Here is a 27153-nt window from a genome sequence, read left to right as displayed (position 1 = left end):
TTATTGTTTTACCTTTTGTCTCATTTTTCTTATTAAATATACTTTTTCTCTTCCTAAGCAATGTACTTTTAGCAAAAAAGAAGAGTGTAAACAAATGAAGTAAAAGGTGAATTCATGAGTACAATAAAACCATAAACTCTGAAAAACATAAAGAGTTATATTTATAGGTTATCAAAAAGTCAGGAAATTTGAAGAACAAAAAAATGGAGAAATTTTGAAAAAATTAACTGCTTTTACTACATAAAAATTAGAAACTCCTGTTAGTAATAACGTAAATGACTAAAGTGTCAAACATTGGAAATTAATAATATAAATAATGCATAAATACCCTAAATTTTAAAATATATAAATTAGTAAGTAAAACTACCCCTTTATTAGAAAAAAAGAATAAGCTAAGGTTATGTGTCAACTCTTCTGTTTTTAAACATTTGTGAAATATCCAAACTCATTCAACTCTCTATTAATGAAAGTAAATTTTGAAATCAAAGTGTTCTTTTAGACATATAAAATGCAGAAGAATTTCTTGCTTGTTTGTTTGCTTGCTTGTTTCTTTTGGTAACACAACTCAGTGCTAATAAAGATGTGGTATAAGTCCCACACTGCTATGGGAATGGAAAATAGTTTAACTTTTCTGGAAGACAAATAGGCTGTATCTGTATCAACAGCCTTAAAATGTTTTGACCCTTTGACTTGAGAATTACTGTTTGAGTGGCTTCCTGAATTAAAAAAAAAATCATAAAATATTGAAACATTATTTACAGCATTTAAGAAATGAAAGCCAATCAAATGCGAGCAATTATAAAATGACTAAATAAAGATATTCATAATGAATAATTTTTATTATCATGTCTTGAAAAAAGTATTTAAGACTCCAATAATGAGAAAAATTTGAGGATATAATAATACTATATAATCCTAAGTTTAAAGAAAAGATATTTTATACATACATAAGATATCACAATATATACATATATGATTTATGTGAGGAATTTACTACATTTTTTGTATGGTGGTGTCACAGATAATTTTTGCTTATGATATTATTACCCATATTTTGTGTAATAGGTATATTTTACTTTTATAATCAGAAAAAATGTAGTGAAAAAGTTTACCTCTCAAACTAGTCACTTTGAAATATTATTTCAATGAAGCTTTAACTATTTAAAACATTGTGGGACTTCTATGGGAGTACTAACTCAGGATTCTAGGGCTACAAAAATGGTGTAAACAAGATCTGTGCTTTTCAAAAGTTCAGAATCTTGTGCAAAACTTGTAACAAACACATGCATTCATAGCATGGTGTAAGAGGTTGCAGATTTCAGTAATGAATGAGTGAATGAGTAGATGGTACTCCAGAAATAAGCAAGCATGGCTGTCAGAGTCATAGAGGATCTCACAGTGGATTCTTGCTGCATTTAGCTCAACTTTAAAAGCATAAGTGGGATTTCACAGAAAAGATGAGGCTTCAGGGAGGAAGAGAGTTCCAGAATGAGGAAACAGCTTGAGCTAAAAATGGGAGCAACTAGTGTGCCTGTGGTCCCAGTTGAGTTTTGAGTAGTCAGTTATGACTGGCATATGAAGTAAATGGCTGGGTAAAAAATATTAGCTGACTGAAGCTGACTGTGATGGACCTGGAGCATTAACTATTTTCTTTAGGTAAAGGAGAAGCATTGAGTTAACATGATTTTGTGGAAGCTTCACAGGGAGCTCTTGGGCAGAAGTGTGGATGGTGGATGAGAAGTAGCCAATAAATGAAACCTTAGAGGCAATCTTAATAGTCCAGGGACTGAACCAGGAAAATGACTTTGGAAATGTAAAAGATGATGACAGATTTGAGAAACATTTATGGAATAGCATTAACTGCCTTTTGGGCCATTTGAATGAAGTTGCCTGAGACCCACCTTGCCTGGAACCTAGACTCAGAATCTCTAAGTATAATGCCTAAGAATTTGATTTTAGCAAATTCCCAAGGGGAGATGACCACATACTAAAGTTTAGGGAGCATCAGTTTGTCACTTAACCTGAGCCAAAGAGTCAAGGATTCTGAGACCCCAGAACTCAAATCCTTGAGACCCCAAGGATTCAAACACCCTAGAGCGTTTTCAGCTGTAGAACACCCAGATTATGGCTCACACGGCAGGGAGGACTGAGTTTAACATTAGATGTCTTCTATGGCTCAAAAATTCCAGGAAATATATTCTTTAACCTTGTACAATTAGGGATATTATTGGATTCAGCTGAGCCAAAGTGAAATCAAATTATTCAATAAATCAAAGATTTCCAAAGCCCCTTTCCTGAAGACACTGAGAGAGCATTGCTCTTCTAGTTATCCATTTGTTTATTCATTCCTTCCTTGAATGAGTATTTATGACATATTTCCTTGTGCTAAAGGATAAGGATGTAAGTATTAACTATAGAGCCCCTCCTTATCTTCAAAGAATTCACAGTCTACTAGGGATAGAGGAGCCTATATTTTTGTGTGCACCATGAAGTAGATGCTAAATCATTACATGCAATTCTCCCAGCAAACCTGAGGTCTTATTATTTTCATATTACAGATAAAGAACCAAGGTCTCAGGAAGATTATATGACTTGTCCCAGAACTCACAACTAATAAGTGGTAAAACCAGGCCATGATATCCATTTTATCCACCTTAATCTGTCCCTTAAGAAAGAAGGAGATCAAACTTGCACACAAAAATAGGATTATTGTTATTACAGACGGATGTGCAGTGTACTGGCAGAGCTTGGAAACAGCTATAATTGCCACTGTTTAGCAGAGTAGTTCAGACCAGCCTCCGTCCTTGAAAGTGACTTGTGACCTGGGTCTTGATTATAGGACATCACTATAAAACTGAAGAGTTAGGTGTTTTCCTCATTTTGCAGGCAGAGAAAAATGAGCAATCTATATTAACTTGAAACTCTATTTATAGCCATGCAATTGTAAGGTTTATTAACTTACAATTTAAAAATCTTTATGATGAGTGATTTTTATATAATTGATCATATAAACAAGCACAGATATGTAAAAACAAACATCATATATGGCTTAAAATACCAACATGTGATGTTTCTTATAGTTGATCAGAGATTGTATACTGAGGCAGATCTTCAGATCTAGAAAAAGAAGGATGAGATTTGTATACCCATCATGTCTCAGTCAAAAACAACTCTGAAATAAAGACGTGGTTCTCATTTTAATAATATATCTATATCTCAAAGCTAAATTTAGACCACCTGAAATAAACACTGCAGTTTCAGTATATACCTCAGGTGTATATCTGTCTAATAATTCTTTCACAAAGCATAGGTTCTAAATCAACACTGCTGATAAATGAGGGAAGATTACACAGGAATAATTAAAAAAAACAATCAATAGATCAGAGTTAAAGATGAAAAAAACATAGGCAAAAAACTATGGAAAATGCTAAAGTTATCCCAAGGATGCAATTATTTCAAATACTGTCATAAAAGTTTAAAAGCTAGTAACATTTCAGACATAATATTTAATTCTCATAATATCTCAAGCAAGAAAACCAGATAAGTAGCTTGTACAACATCATCATAAAGTGAGATTAAAAGCCAGGATCTTTTCCAGACCCATGGAACTGATTAGTCCCTGCTTTTTTGGTTTTGTCAACTTATGTTAGCTTTTTTTAAAAAATATTGCACATTTATATTATCTTTTTTTGTTTTGCACACTTACATTATGTAGTTTTTAATTTTTGATATTTCACACTTTTCTGTTGAATTAGCTTCATTCCAACCTTCATGAAAAAAGAAAAAAAATCATTTAGTGTGGAACCATCTTCCTGACCTTAAATTTGTAATTTTCAAAGTAGAATAAATGGTATTTATGTCATTGTAAAGTCACATGGATTATTTGACTGTACCTTTTAATATTTACAATATAAAATACTGTGATGTTGGGTCACCTCTATATGGTTTCAATTATTTTACACAAATACAAAGGAAGAGAAAGGTAGATGCATACATATGTACATAGAGTATGTTTTACTCATTCAAAGCAAAATACATTTTTTTTCTTTTAATGTATAATGATCAAAGAACATGGATTTGAGCACTTGTTATTCGATAACTAAGTAAAAAAACAATTAGTGAATTTGCTGATAAGTGCAGATAATTATAACCCTTCCATCTCTGTGTTATGTCAATTTCAAAATGTTTATTGAGGGCTTATGTCATTGCCTATGTTATGCAAAGCTGACATTTTCTTTCCAAAATATAGTTGGAAAAAAAGAAAAAAAATATTATTCACTAACATTATTTTTTTTAAAGTTCTCAAAGCAACTTTTATATTGAAGTTGAATCAACACTGTGACATAGCACAGACAAGCAAATAGCCACTGCAGGGTTACTAAAAGAAAAGGTTGACCTTATATTGAATCTCTTATTTAGAGTATTTAAACCAGATTATCCACTTTATTTCTTTAATTCCAACATGCCTCTTCTTTCTTATAATGATGAAATTGTAAAAATGTGCCCAAATAATTTCTCTAAACTAATAGTCAGAGCTGATTTTAAATCTAAAAGTCTCATCCTTTATGATTCATCTAATGGGCCAAACTTGATATGAAAAATATTGTAAGTATATATGAATCAATGCTCTTAATTTTGTTTTATAGCCTTTTTTATAGTACTAATATTGATATTATCCTTTTTGGTCTTCTATCAGGCATTTTTTATTTTAAGGGTTAATTGGCTATTTACCTAGTAAGTTAGCGACCTTTTTCTTTAAAGGGCCAGACAATAAATATTTTAAACTTTACAAGCCATGTGGTATCTGTCCCAATTACTGAACTCTACTTGATAGTGTGAAAGCAGGTATAGTTAATCCATGAACACATGGGCATGTCTGTATGCCAGGTAAAACTTTATATATGCTGACATGTGAATTTCATATAATTTTCACCTGTCATGGAATATTCTTCTTTTGTTTTTTTTCAACTATTTAAAAGCTTAAAACAAAAATTCTTGTTTATGGGCTGTACTAAAACAGGCAATAGACTTTATTTGAAAAGTGTATTATAGTCTGCCAACCCCTGTCCTTTTTCCTGAAGATATATGTAAACAAGGCATGGTGCTTACGTGTTTATTCTTTATGTACATTTTGTTAGTAAAGGATCAATCTCTTTACCCACTAAATGAGAGAGGAAGAACGTTTTCAATGAAAGCAGTAACACATCTGTCTGAGCTGTTACTCCTAAGGATAGGAGTCTGCTCTCCCTTGATGACCCACTAATGTTATCCGTGCTCTCCTGGATAAATTTTCTTCAGGGCAAAGGGAAAATCAGAGAACTTTGGTAACTCTAGCTTCCTTTTCAGCCAGACTAAAGCTTACACTCCTCACACTGGAAATGATGAATTTTTAAAAATTAATTTTTATTGGAGTATGGTTGATTTACAATGTTGTGTTAGTTTCTACTGTATAGCAAAGTGAATCAGTTATACACATACATCTATCCACTCTTTTTAAGATTCTTTTCCCACATAGGTCATTACAGAGTTGGAAATGATGACTTCTCATAAAATGGGCTACCCAGGTGGCAGAAATTGGGACAGAGAGAGCAACATGCAACTGATAGATTTTTTTTTCCCCTAGAGCTTCTGAAAATTAGTATTGGTATTGTGTCTATTGTTTAAGAAATTAAATTTGATTCTCAAATCTTCAGACTCACAACTAAACTTAATTCCAAAGCCAGTATCACACCTGCTAAAAATCTTTGATGAATTTTTTTTACATGCTTACTCATGAGGCATAAAAATCAAAATCAGTAGGGATAGGCATGCTTTTATCAGTTTTATTCTCATATAGATTTTAATATTGAAATTCTCCATGTGCTTATTTCAGAGTATTCTTTTCTCTTATGGTTTACATACTTTGAAAAATTGAATACTTTATTTTATTTTATTTTATTTTTTTTTCTTTTTGCGGTATGCGGGCCTCTCACTGTTGTGGCCTCCCCCGTTGCGGAGCACAGGCTCCGGATGCGCAGGCCCAGCGGCCATGGCTCATGGGCCCAGCCACTCCACGGCATATGGGATCCTCCCAGACCGGGGCACGAACCCGTATCCCCTGCATCGGCAGGCGGACTCTCAACCACTGTGCCACCAGGGAGGCCCTGAAAAATTGAATACTTTAAATAAACATTATGGAGATTTATTATTGGACAGTCTCACTATTCTTTTGTTTCTTGGGTGAAGTATACTTAATATCAGGAAGTACTTTGATTATTTTTTAGAGAAAGTAATTATTGAAGTGAATTAAGACTCCTCATTTATGTTATTCCTGATGCATTGAAAGCTCCATAGATAAGATCATGAATGATGTATGGGACTTTACATTTTTTCAGTTCCAAATATGCATACTATATATAAAGTATATTCAAGTGTACATACTACGTATATATGAATTATGTACATATATATACATATATAATGTATATAGGAAGTACATACAAGTTCAGAGAAATACATGACTTTTCAAGGTCACACAGCAATCAAGATCCCAATCAAGTCATTTAACTCTTCCATTATACCATGTTGTTTCCATCTAAAGAATGAAAGATACAGTTACTTATTCTTTGGAAAGAATATGGTCCCATCACATTATTTTTAAATATATATATTTTTTGAATTTTAGAGTAGTTTTAAATTTACAGAAAAACTGCAAAGAATACACACAGTGTTCCTGTATACCCCACACCCAGTTTCCTCTATTGTTAATATCTTACATTATAATGGTGTTTTTGTCACGACTAATGAATCAATATCGATACATTATTATTAAAACCCATACCTTATTTGAATTTCCTTAGTTTTTATCAATCAGTTTCAGGATTTCTTCCAGCATACCACATTAATTAATTTCAGTCATCATGTCTCCTTGACCTTCTCTAGACTGTGACGGTTTCTCAGACTTTCCTTATTTTGTATGACCTTGCCAGTTTTGAGGATTACTGGACTGGTTTTTTTTGTTTGTTTGTTTGTTGTTGTTTTTGTTTTTGTTTTTGTGGTACGTGGGCGTCTCACTACCGTGGCCTCTCCCGTTGCAGAGCACGGGCTCCGTATGTGCAGGTTCAGTGGCCATGGCTCACGGGTCCAGCCGCTCCGTGGCATGTGGGATCTTCCCGGACCGGGGCACGAGTCCGTGTCCCTTGCATCAGCAGGCGGACTCTCAACCACTGCACCACCAGGGAAGCCCTGGACTGGTATTTTGTACAATGGCTCTCAGTTTGGGTTTATCTAGTGTTTTTCTCATGGTTAGACTAAGTTATGGTTTGGAGGAGGAAAACCACACAGGTAAAGTGCCCTTCTTATCACATCATATCAAAGGTGAATACTGTCAACATCACTTATTACTGCTGATGACCAGGTGTGGCGTAGGTAGTGTTTGACAGGTTTCTTCATGTAAAGTTCCTCTCCTCCTCCTTTCTAGAGTGTACTCTTTGGAAAGAAGTCCTGTGTATAGCCTACACTTAAGGAATGGTGATATATGTTTCACCTCCTTGGGGAGGAGCTTCACTTCATTTTTATCTCCATGAAATTAGCCAAGAATATTGCCTCCACTGAATCTTGTTAATAGGAGAATCTTGTCCCAGATATGTAAGTGTGTTCATATTAATTGAACAATTATCTTCCAATGCATACTTAGCTTGCCTGTGTATTTTTTCTTTCCTTCATGGTTCATACAATAAATGCATATGGATTAAACATGAGAAACAGGACACTTGATTAAATAACTAAACTGGAAGAGTTTATTTACTGGGCTTAGTTTCAAATTAGTTGTAAATTGACTCACAGAGTTCTTTCAACTACAGGGTGAAGTGGAATGGAATTTTACAGCTAAATTTAAACTAGATATGAAGAATCTGATGATAAAAAATGGGAAAGTCTAGATATATTTTATGGGTAGTAGTCTTAACACACTTCATATAATGGCTAAACATGCTATTTGTTATGTCTAAAACAATGAATTAAAGCATAACATCTTACTATCAGAATGAAATAATTTTTGACACATTTTAGGGGGGAGATATTTGGCTATGTCAACAGGCATGGAAGTAACACTGAGTTTATTTTGGAGAATTAAAAACCATGTGTACCCTCCAGAAAGAAATATTCAAAAACATGCTTATTTAAAAGTTAATATGAAAAGCAGACTTATCTTCCCCAAAATGAATCTCATTCTTCCTTCATTCATATCATTATAACATAATAATAATTTAGGGGTGGGGTATTTTAAATGAGAAAAAAAGTTTGATAGCAGATTTTACATGAGAAGATTCTACAGCAGACTTGACAGACTTGTTAAACTTTTTAAAATTAAAAAATTAATTTTCTATCTTCTAACAACCTGTATTTGAATTCTCCTAGAATACCTCACCTTCTTTCATGTATTGGGCAATGCTTTCTCATGGAATTTTTACTGACTATATAATTGACCCCAAAAGAAGATAGTTCAATATTGCAGTCAGTCTGAAAAATAAGGTTGATTTTCTTCTACTAATATTTTGAACCACTATATCTCAATCAAGGGGATATATAACTATTCTAAAATAAAAATGTAAAGAATATGAAAAACCATATAACTCTTTCTTCTTAAATTCTTATTCTTTAGATTTTTAAAGAATGTTTTCTTAATAAATTGACATATATAGCATAAACTAGTATTTGACTGAAAACACATACTTATTCTAGACAATATAATGCATTTATGAACTGTAATGACAACTATGAAATAAAATGTAATATAATGAAATATATTGGTGACACTGTTGTCAGAGCAATCCAGGAAAATTATTATTTTGCAGTTATGTATACTGATTCACACCCTAAAATATTAAAGGAAATTAAGTAATAAGTGATTTAATGTTTGTGTGGTTAAGTAAATACCATGAAAATATTGAAGTGATGCTGTAAATATCTTACCTTAAAGAAGACTGGAGGTTTTGCAATTTCCTTGAGATGTGTAAAATCCAGTGAGATTTTATTAAGGAGAAAATTATCTTGAGAGTTTTCTGAGAAACAACAAAAACTGTTGTTCAATGACAGTGGCTTCAATTCATTCCTAAAACATTTATTGAAAGCTAAATGACTGTTCTGCATGTTGGGGCTACTGTGTTGGATGTGATTTGGGGCCGGCCCTCTGGGAATTCTGTGTTATAAATTCCATTTATAACAGTTTATAGTCACTCAATAAATTTTGCTTGTCTTTCCACCAAAATAGAGTTATTGTATTTTTATTGCTTAGATTATCATGTTAGAAAATACTATAAATCTTTTGAAAAATTTTCAAGCTACTTTGGCAATCTCCTGTTAGGACAAATATCTGTTGGTTGTTGTCCTAGAACTTCACTTAAAAAGTGAACAGCCTTGGCCAGGGCCTGGGCTAGGGACTAGAGGACACCAAAAGGTGTGAAACACAGTCCATCCTTTCAAGAAACTTTGTATCAAGTTAAGCTCATTACATACAAGATATTTATCTAAGAGTATAATCTTCTGGAATCCAAGTCCAAGTCATTGATTTTTATTTATCTGATAAACACTTTTTATTCACTCATAAAACTGTAAATATATTTGCATTTTTGAATAGCATCTGGAAATGGTGGTACCTACAATAATAACTCTTATTATAATTTCTAAATAGTATTCAGGAGATGGAGCTTGCTGTAGTAGAAAGATGATTTACTTTGGAGTCAGGCAGATCTGAGTTTGATATAGGACTGTATCACAGCCAATAACCTATGACTTTGATCTAGTTCCTTAAACTTTCTGGGACTCAGCTTTCTCACTTGTAGTGTGTAGCTAAATCTTAACTTTCAGTGTAGCTGGGAGGATTTAACATAACATATACAGAGTTCTTCACACATCCTTGGCAAAGAGCAGGAATGGAAAACTGCTGTTGGATATTTGTCAGTGTTAGAATAATAATTCTTGGGCAATGTTTCACTGTTTTAAAAATGACTTCACCTTCATTATCCAATCTAATTTTTATACTAACTTCTGAAATTAAGATATTATCAATTCAGTTATTCATGTAAAGAAACCAAGAAATGGAAGTGACCAGTGGAAATCTGACACATCCCGAATTTGAATCTTTGACTTCTAGCTCAAGATCCTGCCCTCTCCATAAAGAATTAAGAATTGTGAGAATTCAATTTTGCCTTGTTCACACCAAAGCCTACCTGTCTGGTTTGCACAAGATATGTAAATTCTTGAAGTCTTAGCTTCCTCACCTGTACATTGAAGGCATTGTACTGATATATCTTTCCAATCCTTTCCAGTTTTGCATGCACTATGAGAGTCAGTAGAGTGTAGTTGTTAAGATACAAGTGTTGGAGATAAACTCTTGGATTCAAATCCTGACTCTGCCATTTGTTGGCTCTGTAAGCTTAGGCAAATTACTAAATCTCATCAAGTCTCATTTTACTCATCATTATGGGTTAATAAATAGTACTTACTTCAGGGCATCATCTTTGTGAGGAATAAATACATTAAACTATGCAAAATATGAAGAAAGGGATCTGGTATAGAATAAATGTCATACATATAAGTTTTTGCTGATTATTTCCTAAAATTGTGCCATCAAGTTTAATGACTCCAAGTGAGCTATTTTAACTCTTCAAGTCAGAGTAGATTTGCTTAAACAATTAAGTGTAAGCATCACCATCCTGGATTCTTGGCCCAATCACACTGCTGTTCTTGTGACACTGACTCAACTCGCTAGCTCTGTTCTAAAGAACTGTTATTGGTGGACATAGCCACATACACCTGGGAGCAGTGTTTACCTGTCCAGAAATAGATGTATGTGTATCAATATAGAGTCAGCACTGAATCTTCTCCTGGTACCCAATTGAACTGATGAATCTATTTCTTTGAAGTTCTGGAACTATTCGGGATCTGGGTCAGTATGATTGCAGAAGCCAACGATTCTAATTAGACATTTGCTAAAACACCAAAAAGTATAGCAAAACTGCTTTGCAAAATAATTATTTAAGCATATAAATTCCAAGCATTAGATGCAAATTAAAACTCATTTTGGTAGAAGAATAATTAAAGGTCTTAATTCTATGTGTTATTTGTAGACAAATGCAAGTTTTATTTTACTAATAAAATTGTTCATTAAAATCTTTAAAACATATCACATTCATATTAGATATCACTGAAAAGTAATTCAATAACTGAACTTAGCCATATTGAGATGCATACGCCAATGGAGTCAACATAAAAGTAACAGCTAAATTTTTGGCAAATTGCTTAAAATTTTTTTAAAAAAGGTTTTATTTCCATAGCATGGACTTTTAGAACATATTGGTAAGCTATTCCTGCCTAAATTATTGTTTAATAATATTACAATATTTAATAATTTAAGTACAAATTTTATTTACAGTTTCCATGCTTTAATTTTGCTTTGTAAGAATTTCAGAAATATAGAAACAGCTGACATTTTTCGAAACAACTACTAGCACAGTGGAAAAATAAAAAGCTGCTTTCATTCCATTTTTTTTTTCTGTATTCACTCTTTTTTGCTAGGTGGCATGCATGCAGTGGTTTCATGGAGACCATACAATGCTTGAGATGATTGAGAAAAAACGTTGCTTGTGCAAGGAAATAAAAGCTAGACAGAAAACGGAAAAGGGCCTTTGCAAACAGGATAGCATGCCTATCCTACCCAGCTGGAAGAAGAATGCGGGTACAAAGAAGTACAGCCCTCCACCCTATTCTAAACAGCAAACGGTATTCTGGGACACTGCCATATGACTGTGTGCAGGATGGCGTGAGCTCCACATTATTTAACACGAAGAGGGAGGTCGACTCGGTCATGTGATAAGTAACTGTTACATATCGTCTCAGTCAAAAAATGGAATGCCAGTGGTTCCCTGGAAAACCCATGGGAAGCTGTGCCTATTTGTGGCTAGTTCAAGATAAAATCCGTATTTCCTTGCATTTAAGGCACACGTATTTATCATGGATTATTTTGAATCCAGAAGATATTAAGATGTAAATATTTTACTAGTTTATGGATGACACCTGAAATAATACACATTATACGTATATAAATGATAGAAATATCAAGAGTTTTACTATATGATACAATTTTGGTATTAACTGGTTTGTTATCTCTTTTATATGTCCCTTGATGCCTTTGATTATTAATTTTTGCATTTAAAATGTTTCTTTCTGCCACCTTTGGTTTCTGTACATGAGCTCACAGATAGGTTATGTTCAATCACACAATATATGATCTGGTGCTAGTAATGTAGAAGTTGAATATCATATTCATTAGGAACATACGTTGCTTTGTATGTTTTTAAGGGTTTGACAGGAAATGAATGCCAATGTGATGCTGAATTTGGACGTCCACATTACATCAACACCAATATTTTTGCTACATTGGCTTTATAAGAATTTCTCTTCAGTATCATCATGTTTATACTAAGCAATGGTTAGTCAGACTCCAGAGAAAGTTAATAGGATATATTTGGACATCCCAACAGAAAACATTTCCTTCAGAAATGACTTTAGGGACACATGTCCTTGCATCATTGATTTGATTGGAGGAGACCAGGGTTCACTGTGATAATGGAAGGAACAAGGAATCAAAGGTTAAACAGCACAACTGCTTTCAAGAGGGTGGGACCAGTGGCTTTAGAGCCACTGCCATCACTATTTTTGAGTAACTTTTCATGTGTATGTTTGTTTCCCTAGAAAATGACCAATATATATTCAACCAGATGAGTTTACATGTTTTAGTATACTAAATGCCAATCTTTCTCAAAATTTAGGTTCACAAATGGAGTAGTATTTCATGTTAATTTTTCAAATTAGTTATTATCATATTTTTGGGGTGTAATCTTCTGTGCATGTTCATCATACCCATTCTTACTGATGATGACACCATGACCAAAGAAGTATGACCAATTGTTTATTTTATATTTTGTTTCAAGAAAGAAACAGGAAATGCAGGGGATGGAAGATGGGGTGGATTCAATTTTATGTGGTGGTAAAATTTAAGTTAAATAAATCATATATATCTTTTAAGAGTAACTTGTTAGTTGACTATAAATATCCCCACGGATGAATAAAAAGGAAACTATCACATATATTTTGTATATTTAAATTACTATTTATGCTTCCTAAGATGGACAGTATGTGATTCTTCTTTAACAATCAATTTAGTATTATATTTCTGAGAGAAAAGTATGTGTTTGAAGTTATTGTCATAGTGGTTTTCCTTGTAAGGGTTTTGACAGCAAGGTTTTGACAGCAATAGTACAGTGCTGCTCAATATAACCAAATATAACAGGAGGTAGGGAATTTTTGTAATCTATATTGCTAAAGAGCTAGTAATGCTTTATCAGTAATAGTTTCTTTCAAGCCTTTGAAATGTTATAAAATAATTTTTTAATATTTTATAATTAATGTATATTTTGATGTCCAACTAGAATTCTGAAAGAATAAGGAAAATAAGGTAAGTGGGAGCATGTATATCTGTTATGTGTGCCCGTGCACACGTGAATGAGTACTCAGTGGGGGAACTGTGTACATTAAATGCTTATTGAAGTTTTAGTTTCGCTTGTATCACTGAGGTAAGGTGGTTAAAAAAAAAAAGCAGAGTCAAAAGTACAGGAAATCACGGAGAGATCTTAAGTAGCTTAAATAAATCCTGCTGCCATGTTTCACCAGTTATAGATTTTATTCCAAATCCAACAATCAATGGAGTTCAAATCTAGGAGTGATGAAAATGTGTTAAGGTAAAATCAGAATTGAAATAAAATGCGTTTAAGACCCAAGTTGTTATCCTGATTTAAGTTATTATGACCACATATGCTCAAGCCAATGAATCAGATATATATGTCATCAATTCTCAGCACCTTTATGATGATCTTGAGATATATAGATAGATAGATAGATAGATCAATCTCAGGCTCAATATGATAATGATTAGATAATTCCCTTGAAATTTATATTTTGGTAATAAATGCAAGTGTGTTTTTCAAATGCCAATCTTTCCCATAACTATCTGAATTAGACAAAAGATATTTTTTAATGCTGGCCACTTGTCAAGAAGGAAACAGAGTTACTAAAATGATTTGTGTTGGATTCAACCATTTCCATTTGTTCTGCCAAACTCATACTCTTGCCAGGTTTCATACATTCCTTTTCCAAGCAAGTTATTTTCTGAGAAGGTAACTTGTTTGAAAATCTGACCTTAGGCAACGATTTCCATTTATTTTCTCCAAATCTTGCTTTCCATGGGAAGTAATTGAAAGATCTGATATTTGGCTCAAGAAATGATATTCTATACCTATAAGACTGTCCATTGTGGTTTAGTCTATGTGGCAATAGCCATTCTATGATTAATTTCCTTTTTGTGTAGCATTTCTTTATGTGGAGAAAAAGAGGTCATTAGGACAGAGAAAAAAATAAAGTTACTCTCTAGTGGCAACTAATTAGGACACTTCATCCTTTAAATTTGGTCAGATGATCAAAAGTTTTGCCTGCACCCAGAACACTATGGAATGATAAGGCTCATAATTTTTTAGCAGTGCCAAAGAACAAATCATATCATGGCATGATTATCAAGTTGAAAGAGCTCAGAATTATAAAAATTATCTTTTCACAGCAAATTTTATAGAAACAGAATTTTATTGGCTGTCAGCAAGATGATTTTATATGTGAAAACTTCTTAGAAGAGACATAATTTTTTTTTAGAAGGGAAAAAGCAAATCCTGCTTTTCTGCCCAGTCTCCGAAGCCAGCATCTTCTGAGGTATAACAGGAGTTCTTTATGTAAATGTTGTCAAACTTTCCCTTGTGTTTATGGAGTGGAAGCAAGTTTGGAGTGGAAAGTGATTGATTTGTGTAAAGGTTAATGTCACCCATAAAAAATAGTCGTGAAAGTGAAACAAAACAAAACATTAAGAGGTTAAAATGTGTAGTTAAGAATATACACATTCAAATACATGGTAATTAAATGGATACAAGCAGATACAACTTCACTTTTCAAAGCAGTGACATCGGGACTTCAGAGACCCCAAGGTTCCACATAGTTTTCTTTGAATGCTTCCGGAGAGTAGAGAAACATTTTCCTCACCATCTTTTGGCTTAGGCCTCACCCTTATATCCAATGTAGTTTGACTCTTAAGAGAGAGTTTGGTGATCAAATTAATAAAACTAAATGACCCTATTGTTTTATTGTTTTAATTAAATAAGACATCAGAACAATGCACATACAATGCAATTTCAATATTACTTATATGTTAAGTAATATTTTGCCTCAAATACAAAAGAACTTGTAAGCTAATCATGGCTACCTATAAAATGAAGGAAAAATTCCTGTGATTTAAGTAGCAAGTAATCTGAGATGAGAGAGAATTCACCCTTGCAAAGAAGTAGAAGTAGAATAGAATAGCAATTCACAATTCATTGTGTCCCAGACTTAAATTGAAGTGAAAGAAAAATAATACCTATGTACTTAAGATTAACTGACTAAATCTTCCTTGTAAGAGAAAATAGATATCTAACTCTAGAATGTGAACAATTTGTTATTAATCCATTATTGATTTAACAGTTCATTATTGAGCAACTTATATATCAGCTATTTTAAAACATTTCTGAAGCATTTGGCATCAAGCATTCAAAAAGATGTGTTCCCTGCCTTCAAAGAGCTTTATTATGCAATCATTAATATTTTCAAAACAAAGCTTTTAGGAAGATATACAATATCACATATGTTTGACATCTCTTATGTGTTTATATATGGTACTCTTTTTTTCAGATCAAGTGTATAGTCAAAATAAAATGCTAAACATATTAAAGTTGATGTCTAAGTATAAAATATGTTTATGTGTAAGCTTCTATAGGTACACATAGGATATGTACTGCTGTCTATATAAATCAGTAAAAGGATAACAAGTTTTTCCATGTTGGACTTTGAACATTGTGGCTTGGGGTTTGGATTGATTTAAAACCCTTTGATATTTGGGTCAATTACACTGTAGCAAAATGTGTGTATTCTGGGAAAAATGTCTCATAATATTTCCCTTTAAATGTTATAAAGGTTCAAATTTAAGGGAAAACATCTTTACAGAAACATCGTTGGATCTATCTCAACTAAACCTGTATGAAATCCTTTTGAGTTTTCAATTGTTCCCAAATATGACTGGGTTTGCCCACCCTCAAAGCATCTACATTTACACAGGTATACACCCACATACAGTATACATACTGTATATAATATATATGAAAATGTTTAGTATGCACTTCTTTTGTTTGAAACTCCTTCAGTTAACATTTATAGTGTAGCAATTTGTGTAAAGTGCACTGTGATTATAAAAAACAAAGCACAGTAAAGTCACAGGTCTTGTTATCTTACACTAAAAATGTGTTCACGTATTTAGCAATTGTATGTTTACTTTCTTGTTCTTTCAAGGAATTGAAACAAATAGCTATTGAGAAAATGATATCAAATAATATGTTTTTTAGTGATAATGGCACTACATTTTTAAAAGACAGGGTTTTTAAAAGAGACCATTTAACATCCATTCCACCATCACGTTTACTGTATTTAAAAATCTGAATGTCGTACTGCATTTTTCATTACTCATTAAAAATGTCAGGTATGTGCCTGAAAAGTTGTGCAAATAAACATTAGATAACAGATTTCTCTACTAATATGTTGTTAGCCATTTCTATATACATAATAATATAAACACTGATGTTTTAATTTCTTTTAATTTTTGTACTTGATTTTTTCAGGTAACATGTAATTATAAATGTACTTTGATACTCCTGAAGTAACCAGATGTTGTCTGAAAACAAATTGTTTTCTTTAGTGCATTGGCAATATTTTGCAATACTTTTGTGCTTATTTATTTGTGCTCCCGTGTAATTATAATAAAAGCAATACTTTAAATTAGTTGACTTTGTCGTTGCTGGTATTTATTCATCAAGAAACAAGATTGGTAACATCTCTTTTAAAGAAAAGTGTGCACATTTTTCCACGTTTCCATTTGCCTATGAGATTGTATGTATGGTGGAAGATTGGTGGCTGTGAGTAGTTTGAAGACCTAGATTATACAACTTAGTTATGTGACTCTCAATCGTCCTCAATCACCACTCAGCTTCTGCTTCAAATAGGTGATCCACTAAGTAAGAGGAAACTTGACATTTTTCTTTCATATGCACCTAATTCCAATTAAATGACTCAGTGTGTATCTAAAGTGTGCTGGAGGCATTAAAGAAAAAAAAAATCCAGCAATCCTAGACTGGTGTACATAGACAAGATATTTATTTGAAGAGTATTTAGCACATTTATTTATTCAGTCATACTTCTAGAATTAATCTGATTTAAATAGGGAGCAAGTCAGTATGTTAATGTTTACTGGGGCATTGGTAATTAAAATGTCATTGGACACTTGAAATATACAAGACAAGGTTCTGGATCTCAGAAATCTTACCAAAAAAACTGCATTTGTGGGACTTTCCTGGTGGTCCAGCCGTTAAGACTTTGCCTTCCAGTACAGGGGTTGCGGGTTTGATCCCTGGTCAGGGAGCTAAGATCCCAAATGCCTTGCGGCCAAAAAACCAAAACATAAAACAGAAGCAATATTGTAACAAATTCAATAAAAACTTTAAAAATGGTCCACATCAAAAAAAAGTTTTTTAAAAAAGTGCATTTGTAATAAAGCAACCCCCTTTAATAGTTTCTAATGGCAACTTCATCAACCACTTACATCTTCTCCCATATGTCCAGTTTCAGTGTAATTTGTTATACTTTCATAATTCCTCACAAATTCTTTTCATGTTCATTCTTTTTAAGTTTTTTTTTTTGATGTGGGCCATTTTTTCAAAGTCTTTATTGAATTTTTTACAATATTGCTTCTGTTTTATGTTTTTGGCCACGAGGCACGTGGGATCTTAGCTCCTTGACCAGGGATCAAACCTGCACCCCCTGCATTGGAGGGTGAAGTCTTAACCACTGGACCACCAGGGAAGTCCCTCCTGTTCATTCTTAAAAGGAATCCAATTCATTCCTACTCTTTCGTTCCACTTCTACAGCTACTCAAATGCTCTGTGTGCACCCTACCTCTTGGTTGAACAAGAAATAACTAATCATACTTTCCATTATCAACACTTTAACTTCCATCCATCTCAGCTCATGACAAGAGGTGCCCCACATTCTAAAATGTCTCTTCTCTTCTCCCAGCTCTCACTAAGACACATTGTTTCCAGTGCTCTCATAGTCTAATTAATTATGTTAATGCTAAGATGTGAATGACTGACAAAACAATGTCTATCCTCCTATGGCTATTGGCATTGAAGAAAATTCTTAGTAACATGCACCATGGACTGTCTATTACTAGAATGTTGGGCAATGTGACAAAATAGGAGGTTAGAAGAGAAGTTTATAGAAAACTTTGCACATTATCACCTCAAATTGCATCCTCTAGAACAGTGGTTCTCAAACTTTGTTGCACAGAAGAATCATGTGAGCTATTTCTAAAAACCCCCACTGTTCAGAAAGCATCTGGGGGTAGTACACAGGCTTCAGTAGTTTCTAAAAGCCCCCAAGTGATTCCAATACATGGCTAAAATTGAGAATTAGAGCAGTGCTTCTTTTATTGTGTGTGTGTTATGCGGGCCTCTCACTGTCGTGGCCTCTCCCATTGCAGAGCACAGGCTCTGGACGCGCAGTCTCAGCGGCCATGGCTCACGGGCCCAGCCACTACACGACATGTGGAATCTTCCCGGACTGGGGCACGAACCCATGTCCCCTACATCGGCAGGCGGACTCTCAACCACTGTGCCACCAGGGAAGGCCAGAGCAGTGCTTCTTAAACTTTAATGTGTGTGCGTATCACCTGGGGAACTTGTGAACCTTTAGTAGAGGCTGAGATTGGCATCTCCAGCAAGATCCCAGGAAATGCTGATGCTGCTTGCCCATAGACCATCTACTGAGAACAACTACTAAGCAACTTCCTTCTCTGCCTATTTTTAGGGAGCCTTTGATACCATACACTAGAGCACTGCTACTCACAGTGTGCTTCACAGATAGACAACACAGCACCATGCTGGGACTTGTTAGAAATGCAAAATCTTGGGCTCCATCCGAGACAGATCTTTGGAGCTGAGACTCAGGAATCTCAGTGCTGAGACTCATTGATCTGCTTTAGCAAGCTATCCAGATGATTCTTATGCCCAGTGAAGTTTCAGAAGCAATACCCTGGACCAGTGTGGTTTTCAACAATGGCAGCACATTACATTCATCTCAGGAGACTTTTATTTACTTCTGATACCTGGGCATTACTTCCACAGATTCTGATTTTATCAGCCTGGGGTCAGGCTGGACAACTTTTCCTTCTCTTCCTCCTCTTTATCCTTTCTTCTTCCTTTCTTAGAACTTCCCAGGTGATTAGAATATGAAGCCGGTATTGAGAAAGCTATATTAAAGAATCAACTCTGTCCCATACACTGGAAGTTTTGCCACATTTTCCAGAAACAGCATTTTATCCACAGGACCAAATACAAAACTTGGTCATTTCATACCTCTCCTCATCAAAGTTACTTATAAGTACCTTATGGCAAAGAGTGCTGCAGGAAGAAAGTTCCAGTTTGGGGTTCAATCATTTCCCTATGACTGGGTGCCTATCTGCCATCTGAGGAAGTCAATGGTCTATGAGGTTACGGTTACATTATTTTAAAAAAATATTCTGAATATTGTCTAGAAATTAGTGTCCAGGTGATACTCAGAATCTTCATTTTTGATAACAGTTTCGGAGTCTATCAGATTTCCTCCCAGTTGGAATTGGGCACACCCCGCAAACATCCTCTCCCACCCCCCAACACACATGCAAACACATGTGCTTGAGTATCCATTACAGTGTCAACTGACTTATAACAGTTATTTCTTTGGGAGTTTGTCTTCTATACTATATGGCAAGTTCCAGACAGGGGAGCTGGGTTTGCTTGTTGTAAATGTTTATTTCCCAGAGTTCCTGGCCCATTGCTCTGCACATGAAAGTACTGAATAATATCCATTGAGTCCATTTATGTGTTTATTTAACCAATATTCATTAAAGTCCTCCTATATACCAAACGCTGTTCTATACAGTAACAGGGCAAAGTCCTTGCACTTGTAAAGTTTAAATTCTAGCCAATTTATGTTTTCCTTTGATGTTGTATCCTCTACTTCCTCTCTTTCATTAGATAAAATAAAAATTGTATGAGATATTGTGAAATTTTGTAATTTCTGGACCAAGATTGCTCTAGATACATGTGAGTATTATTTATATAGCTATATATTTATATCTATCCACCTACACATTTACTTAAACCCCACCTTGTTATAAAACAAATTAAAGCAGTTTATATTAATGCATAAAATACAGAAAAATATATATATGAAATGTATGACAACTGTAAGAGGAAAAACAAAAGATTAGGGTATGATATTAAAACCAGCCATAAACGATTTTAGTTCACAAAATGCATACAATGATACCGCATGTAATTACAAGCTATACGTTCATAATTCATTATAAGAGCAACACCAATAATAATAATAATATAATAATAATAATAATAATGACTATTACAATTATTGCTTACTCTGTGCCAGATTCTGAACTGTTTTTTAATCTATTTTACTTAATTTCTACCTCAACTCTCTGATTATCTTCATTTTCTAGATAAAGCTGTTGAAGTTTATAGAACTTGCACAAAATTATACAGATAGTATTTATAGATTCTGGAAATTGAGGCTAAGCTTCTCTGATTCTAAAACAAAACCAATGCAACACAGTCTTTCATTTAAATTAGTGTCAGTTCGCTATTCACCATTTACAGAGATTTAAACACGTTTTGAACACTACATTATACACTATTTATGTAGCCTAAATGGAACTAATCCATCTAACTTCAATTTACTTATTTAACACCAAAGAGGCAGTATTTTCCCCTACAGCAGAACAAAGTTCACAGTTACAGCTCAGTGAAGGGGACTACAGGTTTTCTTTGCCATTCCTGATCATTTCTTATGAATCTTTTAACAGGTTGCAAGGAAGGTCAAATGAGTTCACTAAGGTCAAACAGTAAATTGGCTTTTAAATGGATTTTGCCTGTACATTTCCCTTAGGGTAACTACTGCCATGCTATGTTAAGTTTTTGATATGTTTCAGTTATATTAAGTTTTCAGCTATGTTAAGTTTTTTGATATGTTTCAAAGTGCCTTCTCTGCTACATTCAACAAAAGGCTTATTGGCTTAAGGAGGTACTTTGTTTTAGGGAATGCATCCATCCAAATTTTGTTGCTTTTTCTTCAGGGAAGATACTGGATGATATTTTAAATGGTGGGGTTGGGGAGAAAGAATAATAGAGTCATACCTGGTATTAAATTAAAATCTACCATCACACTGGGCACTGACACCTGAATACTCTATTCTTCAGCAACATTTCCTCACAAAGACCCTTAAAATGTGCTAGGATAGAAAAAATGACACTGGGATAGAAAAAAGAAAAAATGTTTGTTATTATTGTAGTTATATAGTTAAGCTTTTATACATTTAAAGTGTAAAACTAACATATTAAAGTACTTGAGTTCTTTCACTGAATAAGTCATTCTTTCTTTTTTTTTTTTTTTTTTTTGGCCCTGCTACGCGGCATGTGGGATCTTACTTCCCCCGACCAGGGATTGAACCCCTGACCCCTGCAGTGGAAGTGCTGAGTCTTAACCACTGGACTACCAGGGAAGTCCTGAATAAATAACTTTTGAATGCTTCTGTGCCAGTCATTATTACCAATGATGGGAATATGTTCCTTAATAAAAGACAACCTTACGCCTCTTAGAATTTACACGATGGATATGATTACTAGTCTTATGAAGTTGACAGCACCAAGTGAACCCCCTTGCTCGGACCTCAAGGATTACAAGGTGTGGTGTTGAGATGATATTCAGATGTGGCAAAATTCAGAGTGGCTGAAAGGCGGCTGCTCTGAGACTGTAGGATTATACTGTCTCTGTCGGAGTAGGCTTTCTTGCCTCACCCATCTCCTTCCCTTGGGGTTTGAGACCTCCGTGTCAGAGATCACACATATATGCATATTGATTCCTTGTTAAACATATATTTTTCCTTTTACAGTAGAAAGGTTCTGAAACAACAACAACAACAAACCACTGAGACCACCTTGGAGATGACTAGACACCTCTGATTATAATTATGTCAAAGTGTTTTTTTTTGCTTGAGGATCTTCTAGACTTTATCTGAGACTAGCATCCAAATGTGTCTCCCACCCTAGAAGAGTCTTGATTTCTCATAGTTTACAATGTTAATTACCATTGTCTAGTTTCCAAACTGTTCCACTTGGTTGCAGAAATCCACCAGCCTCAGTATCACCCTACAAGTCCCTGCCCCCTCCCAGACCCCAGCATCATACATCAACAATCTCAAATTCGAATGACTCTATGCCTTGGGTAAGAGAGACAAGCGTCTATCTTCAAGTATTGAAACAGTCAATCATTAAGGTAGGGCTTGAAAAATGGAGGATGAAGGAGATGGTAGACTTCAATATAAACTTGGACATGAGGATAAGGAGTTTGCCAGGGAAAAACACAAGAGTAGGGATATAATAAATTTTAAAAATAAGAGTAGTAGTAGTGTTATTCAGTTTTGGAAAAAGTGCAATTCATCCCAAAGATGGCTAGGTAGGAATTTTTTAAGAAGTTAACCTCATTTTTACTTGAATGTATGGCTTTCTTTCACATTTATATCAGGATTATGCAAAAGAGACCATTGGGAAACTTGATCAGAGCTGTTTAGAAAGGCAAACAAGAAAGTCAGTCTAGGCATAAAAATGAATAAAGTCAGTACAGAGAAGCAAGGAAAGGGTAAGGCCAAAAATTATTGACCTCAGTATTTTCTGATGACTCCTCATAACTTTGTCTTTCTGCTTTATAGATGTATTGTTTATTAAATCTAAAGAGGTGAGGTGAGATTTAAACAGTGTATTCCTAGTTATGCAAAGACCTGGAGGAGTGTTTCAGATAATTGTAAAGACTGAGATAGAATGATTTTGAGGTTTTCAGGAACCCTACTGGCCACAAATATAGTAATGAGGGAGAGGTTGGGGCCAGATATGTAGGTGCTGTGCCGTTTATACGCCAGGCAAAGTATCAAGCATATCACTTGCAATATCTAAGAATCGAAAGCATAAGTGGAGTTTAAGAAGGATAGAAAAGGATATTCATGACACCTCCCTAAATTCATCAGCCCACCTCTCATTAATAAATGTGTGCAGAAAACCAAGAATCATCAAACATTTGATGAAAATAAGCAATGAACAAAAGAAAATCCAACAGAAGAGGTAAGTAAAGCACAAATAGATTATTAACAAATTATATTTAGATTGATCACCAGAGGTAGGTTTAATGTGAAACTAATGACATAAATTTTATGGCTACACCCACATATAAAAACCACTCTAAAATGCTGGGAGAAGCCCTAGCAATGTGTTCACATGGACATATGATTGTGTAAAATTTGCAAAAGTGGATTTTTTGACTATGATCAACCAGTTTTCTACTTTAATTTACCTTCCATCCTACTTCTTGATTTGGGGGTCACTGGGATGGCTGTGGAAATTTTTGAGATCTGACCAAGAAGAGGTTGGGTTGGATATACAATCACTTTAGGCTTAGTGGGACATTTCCACATAAATCACAAAATTCATAATTTTGTAACTTTTTTTCTTAAAGAACATCCCTCCCCAATTCGTATAAGCTTCAGTTCTTACAAAATTTGGAACTGCAATGATTTTCACAGATATTTATAGACACTGAAAGGAATATCTTTTCCATAAAACTAAAACAGCTATGATAATAATCTAGAAATCAGAAAAAAATAACAACCATAAAGTATGAAGTACTTCAGCTCCCTGACCTCCTCTCACCTTTTCAAACCAAAAAATAAATAAAATATATAATAAACAATAAACGGTATATAGTTAAGAGCTTAGAGACACTTTATCAACCATTTCAGAGAATTATGATTGAGATTTCTAGGAAGATCTTAAATCTACAGGCTACATATTATATTTACCACCAAAATGGTCTCATATCTTGGACATGCTCATATCCTTTAGAATATGATTATTGTAATATTTATGAGAATTGATAAGGTTAAACTATTTAGATTTTTTTTTAAATTCAGGTATAGTTGATTTACAATGTTGTGGTGCTTTCGGGTGTACAGCAAAGTGATTGTTATATATAATATATATTTATATATATAATAACCTATAATGGAAAAGAATCTGAAAAATAATATATATAATATCTACTTTCTCAGAATCTTTTCTATTATAGGTTATTACGAGATATTGCATATGCCAAAGTTCCCTGTGATATACATTAGGTCTTCATGTTTTTCTATTTTTTAACATCTTTATTGAAATATAATTGCTTTACATTGTTGTGTTAGTTGCTGCTGTATAACAAAGTGAACCAGCTATACGTATACATATATCACCATATCACCTCCCACTTGCATCTCCCTCCCACCCTCCTTATCCCACCCCTCTAGGTGGTCACAAAGCACCAAGCTGATCTCTCTGGGCTGTGCAGCTGCTTCCCATTAGCTATCTATTTTACATTTAGTCATGTATATATTTCAATGTCACTCTCTCACTTCATCCCATCTTACCCTTCCCCCTCCCTATGTCCTTAAGTCCACTCTCTACATTTGCATCTTTATTCCTGTCCTGCCCCTAGGTTCTTCAGAACCTGTTTTTGCTTTTTTTAGAATCCATATATATGTGTTAGCATACGGTATTTGTTTTTATTTTTCTGACTTACTTCACTCTGTATGACAGAGTCTAAGTCCATCCACCGCACTACAAATAACTCAATTTCATTTCTTTTTATGGCTGAGTAATATTCCATTTATATAAGTGCCACATCTTCTTTACCTATTCATCTGTCAAAGGACACTTTGGTTGCTTCCATGTTCTGGCTATTGTAAATAAGACTGCAATGAACATTGTGGTACATGACTCTTTTTGAATTATGGTCTTCTTAGGATATATGCCCAGTATTGGGATTGCTGGGTCATATGGTAGTTTTATTTTAGTTTCTAAGGAACCTCCAAACTGTTCTCCATAGTGGCTGTATCAATTTACATTCCCACCAATAGTGCAAGAGGCTTCCCTTTTATCCACAACCTCTCCAGCAATAATTGTTTGTAGATTTTTTGATAATGGCCATTCTGACTGGTGTGAGGTGATACCTCGTTGTAGTTTTGATTTGCATTTCTCTAATGATAAGTGATGTCAAGCATACTTTAATGTGTTTGTTGGCAATCCATATATCTTCTTTGGAGAAATGCCTATTTAGGTCTTCTGCCCATTTTTGGATTGGGTTGTTTGGTTTTTTTTTTTTGATATTGAGTTGCATGAGCTGCTTGTATATTTTGGAGACTAATCCATTGTCAGTTGCTTCATTTGCAAATATTTTCTCCCATTCTGAGGGCTGTCTTTTTGTCTTGTTTATGGTTTCCTTTGCTGTGCAAAAGCTTTTAAGTTTCATTAGGTCCCATGTGTTTATTTTTGTTTTTATTTCCATTTCTCTAGGAGGTGGGTCAAAAAGGATCTTGCTGTGATTTTATGTCATAGAGTGTTCTGCTTATGTTTTCCTCTAAGAGTTTGATAGTGTCTGGCCTTACATTTAGGTCTTTAATCCATTTTGAGTTTATTTTTTGGATGCTGTTAGGGAGTGTTCTAATTTCATTCTTTTACATGTAGCTGTCCAGTTTTCCCAGCACCACTTATTGAAGAGGCTGTCTTTTCTCCATTGTATATTCTTGCCTTCTTTAATCAAAGATAAGGTGACCATATGTGCATGCCTTTATCTCTGGGCTTTCTATCCTGTTCCATTGATCTATATATCTGTTTTTGTGCCAGTACCATACTCTCTTGATTACTGTAGCTTTGTAGTATAGTCTGAAGTCCAGGAGCGTGATTCCTCCAGCTCTGTTTTTCTTTCCCAAGATTGTTTGGCTATTCTGGGTCTTTTGTGTTTCCATAAAAATTGTGAAATTTCTTATTCTAGTTCTGTGAAAAATGCCACTGGTAGTTTGATAAGGATTGCATTGAATCTGTAGATTGCTTTGGGTAGTATATTCATTTTCACAATGTTGATTCCTCCAATCCAAGTACATGGTATATCTTTCCATCTGTTTGTATCATCTTTAATTTCTTTCTTCAGTGTCTTATACTTTTCTACATACAGGTCCTTTGTCTCCTTAGGTAGACTTATTGCTAGGTATTTTATTCTTTTTGTTGCAGTGGTAAATAGGAGAGTTTCCTTAATTTATCTCTCAGATTTTTCATTATTAGTGTTTAAAAATGAAAGAGCTTTCTGTGCATTATTTTTTTATCCTGCTACTTTACCAAATTCATTGACTAGCTCTAGTAGTTTTCTGATTGCATCTTTAGGATTCTCTCTGTATAGTATCATGTCATCTGCAAACAGTAACAGTTTTACTTCTTCTTTTCAATTTGGATTCCTTTTATTTCTTCTTCATCTCTGATTGCTTTGGCTAAAACTTCCAAAAGTATGTTGAATAATAGTGGTGAGAGTGGGCAACCTTGTCTTGTTCCTGAACTTAGAGGAAATGTTTTCAGTTTTTCACCATTGAGAACGATGTTGGTGTGGGTTTGTTGTATATGGCCATTATTATGTTGAGGTATGTTCCCTCTGTGCCTACTTTCTGCAGGGTTTTTATCATAAATCGGTGTTGAATTTTGTTGAAAACTTTTTCTGTATCCATTGAGATGATCATATGGTTTTTCTCCTTCTATTTGTTAATATGGTGTATCACATTGATTGATTTGCATATACTGAAGAATCCTTGAATTCCTGGGATAAACTCCACTTGATCATGGTGTCTGATCCTTTTAATGTGCTGTTGGATTCTGTTTGCTAATATTTTGTTGAGGATTTTTGCATCTATGTTCATCAGTGATATTGGCCTGCAGTTTTCTTTTTTTGTGACATCTTTGTCTGCTTTTGGTATCAGAGTGAGTGTGGCCTTGTAGAATGAGTTTGGGAGTGTTTCTCTCTACTATATTTTGG

At 34.2% G+C, this 27153-nt stretch overlaps 1 protein-coding gene across 1 annotated transcript in view; it reads left to right on the top strand.

Annotated features, from left to right (window-relative positions):
• The window catches only part of NYAP2 (neuronal tyrosine-phosphorylated phosphoinositide-3-kinase adaptor 2), a 256266-nt gene extending 244482 nt beyond the window's left edge, over positions 1-11784 (top strand). The window contains exon 6 of the mRNA XM_060107303.1: positions 11557-11784. Within this exon, the coding sequence (XP_059963286.1) occupies positions 11557-11784 (228 nt within the window). The remainder of the gene's footprint in view (positions 1-11556) is intronic.
• The last annotated feature ends 15369 nt before the right edge of the window (positions 11785-27153 follow it).

This window comes from Mesoplodon densirostris, chromosome 8, assembly GCF_025265405.1.
Source record: "Mesoplodon densirostris isolate mMesDen1 chromosome 8, mMesDen1 primary haplotype, whole genome shotgun sequence".
NCBI lineage: Eukaryota > Metazoa > Chordata > Mammalia > Artiodactyla > Ziphiidae > Mesoplodon > Mesoplodon densirostris.
Note: the sequence above shows the minus strand (reverse complement) of the source record. Positions and strands in the feature narration are given on the sequence as shown.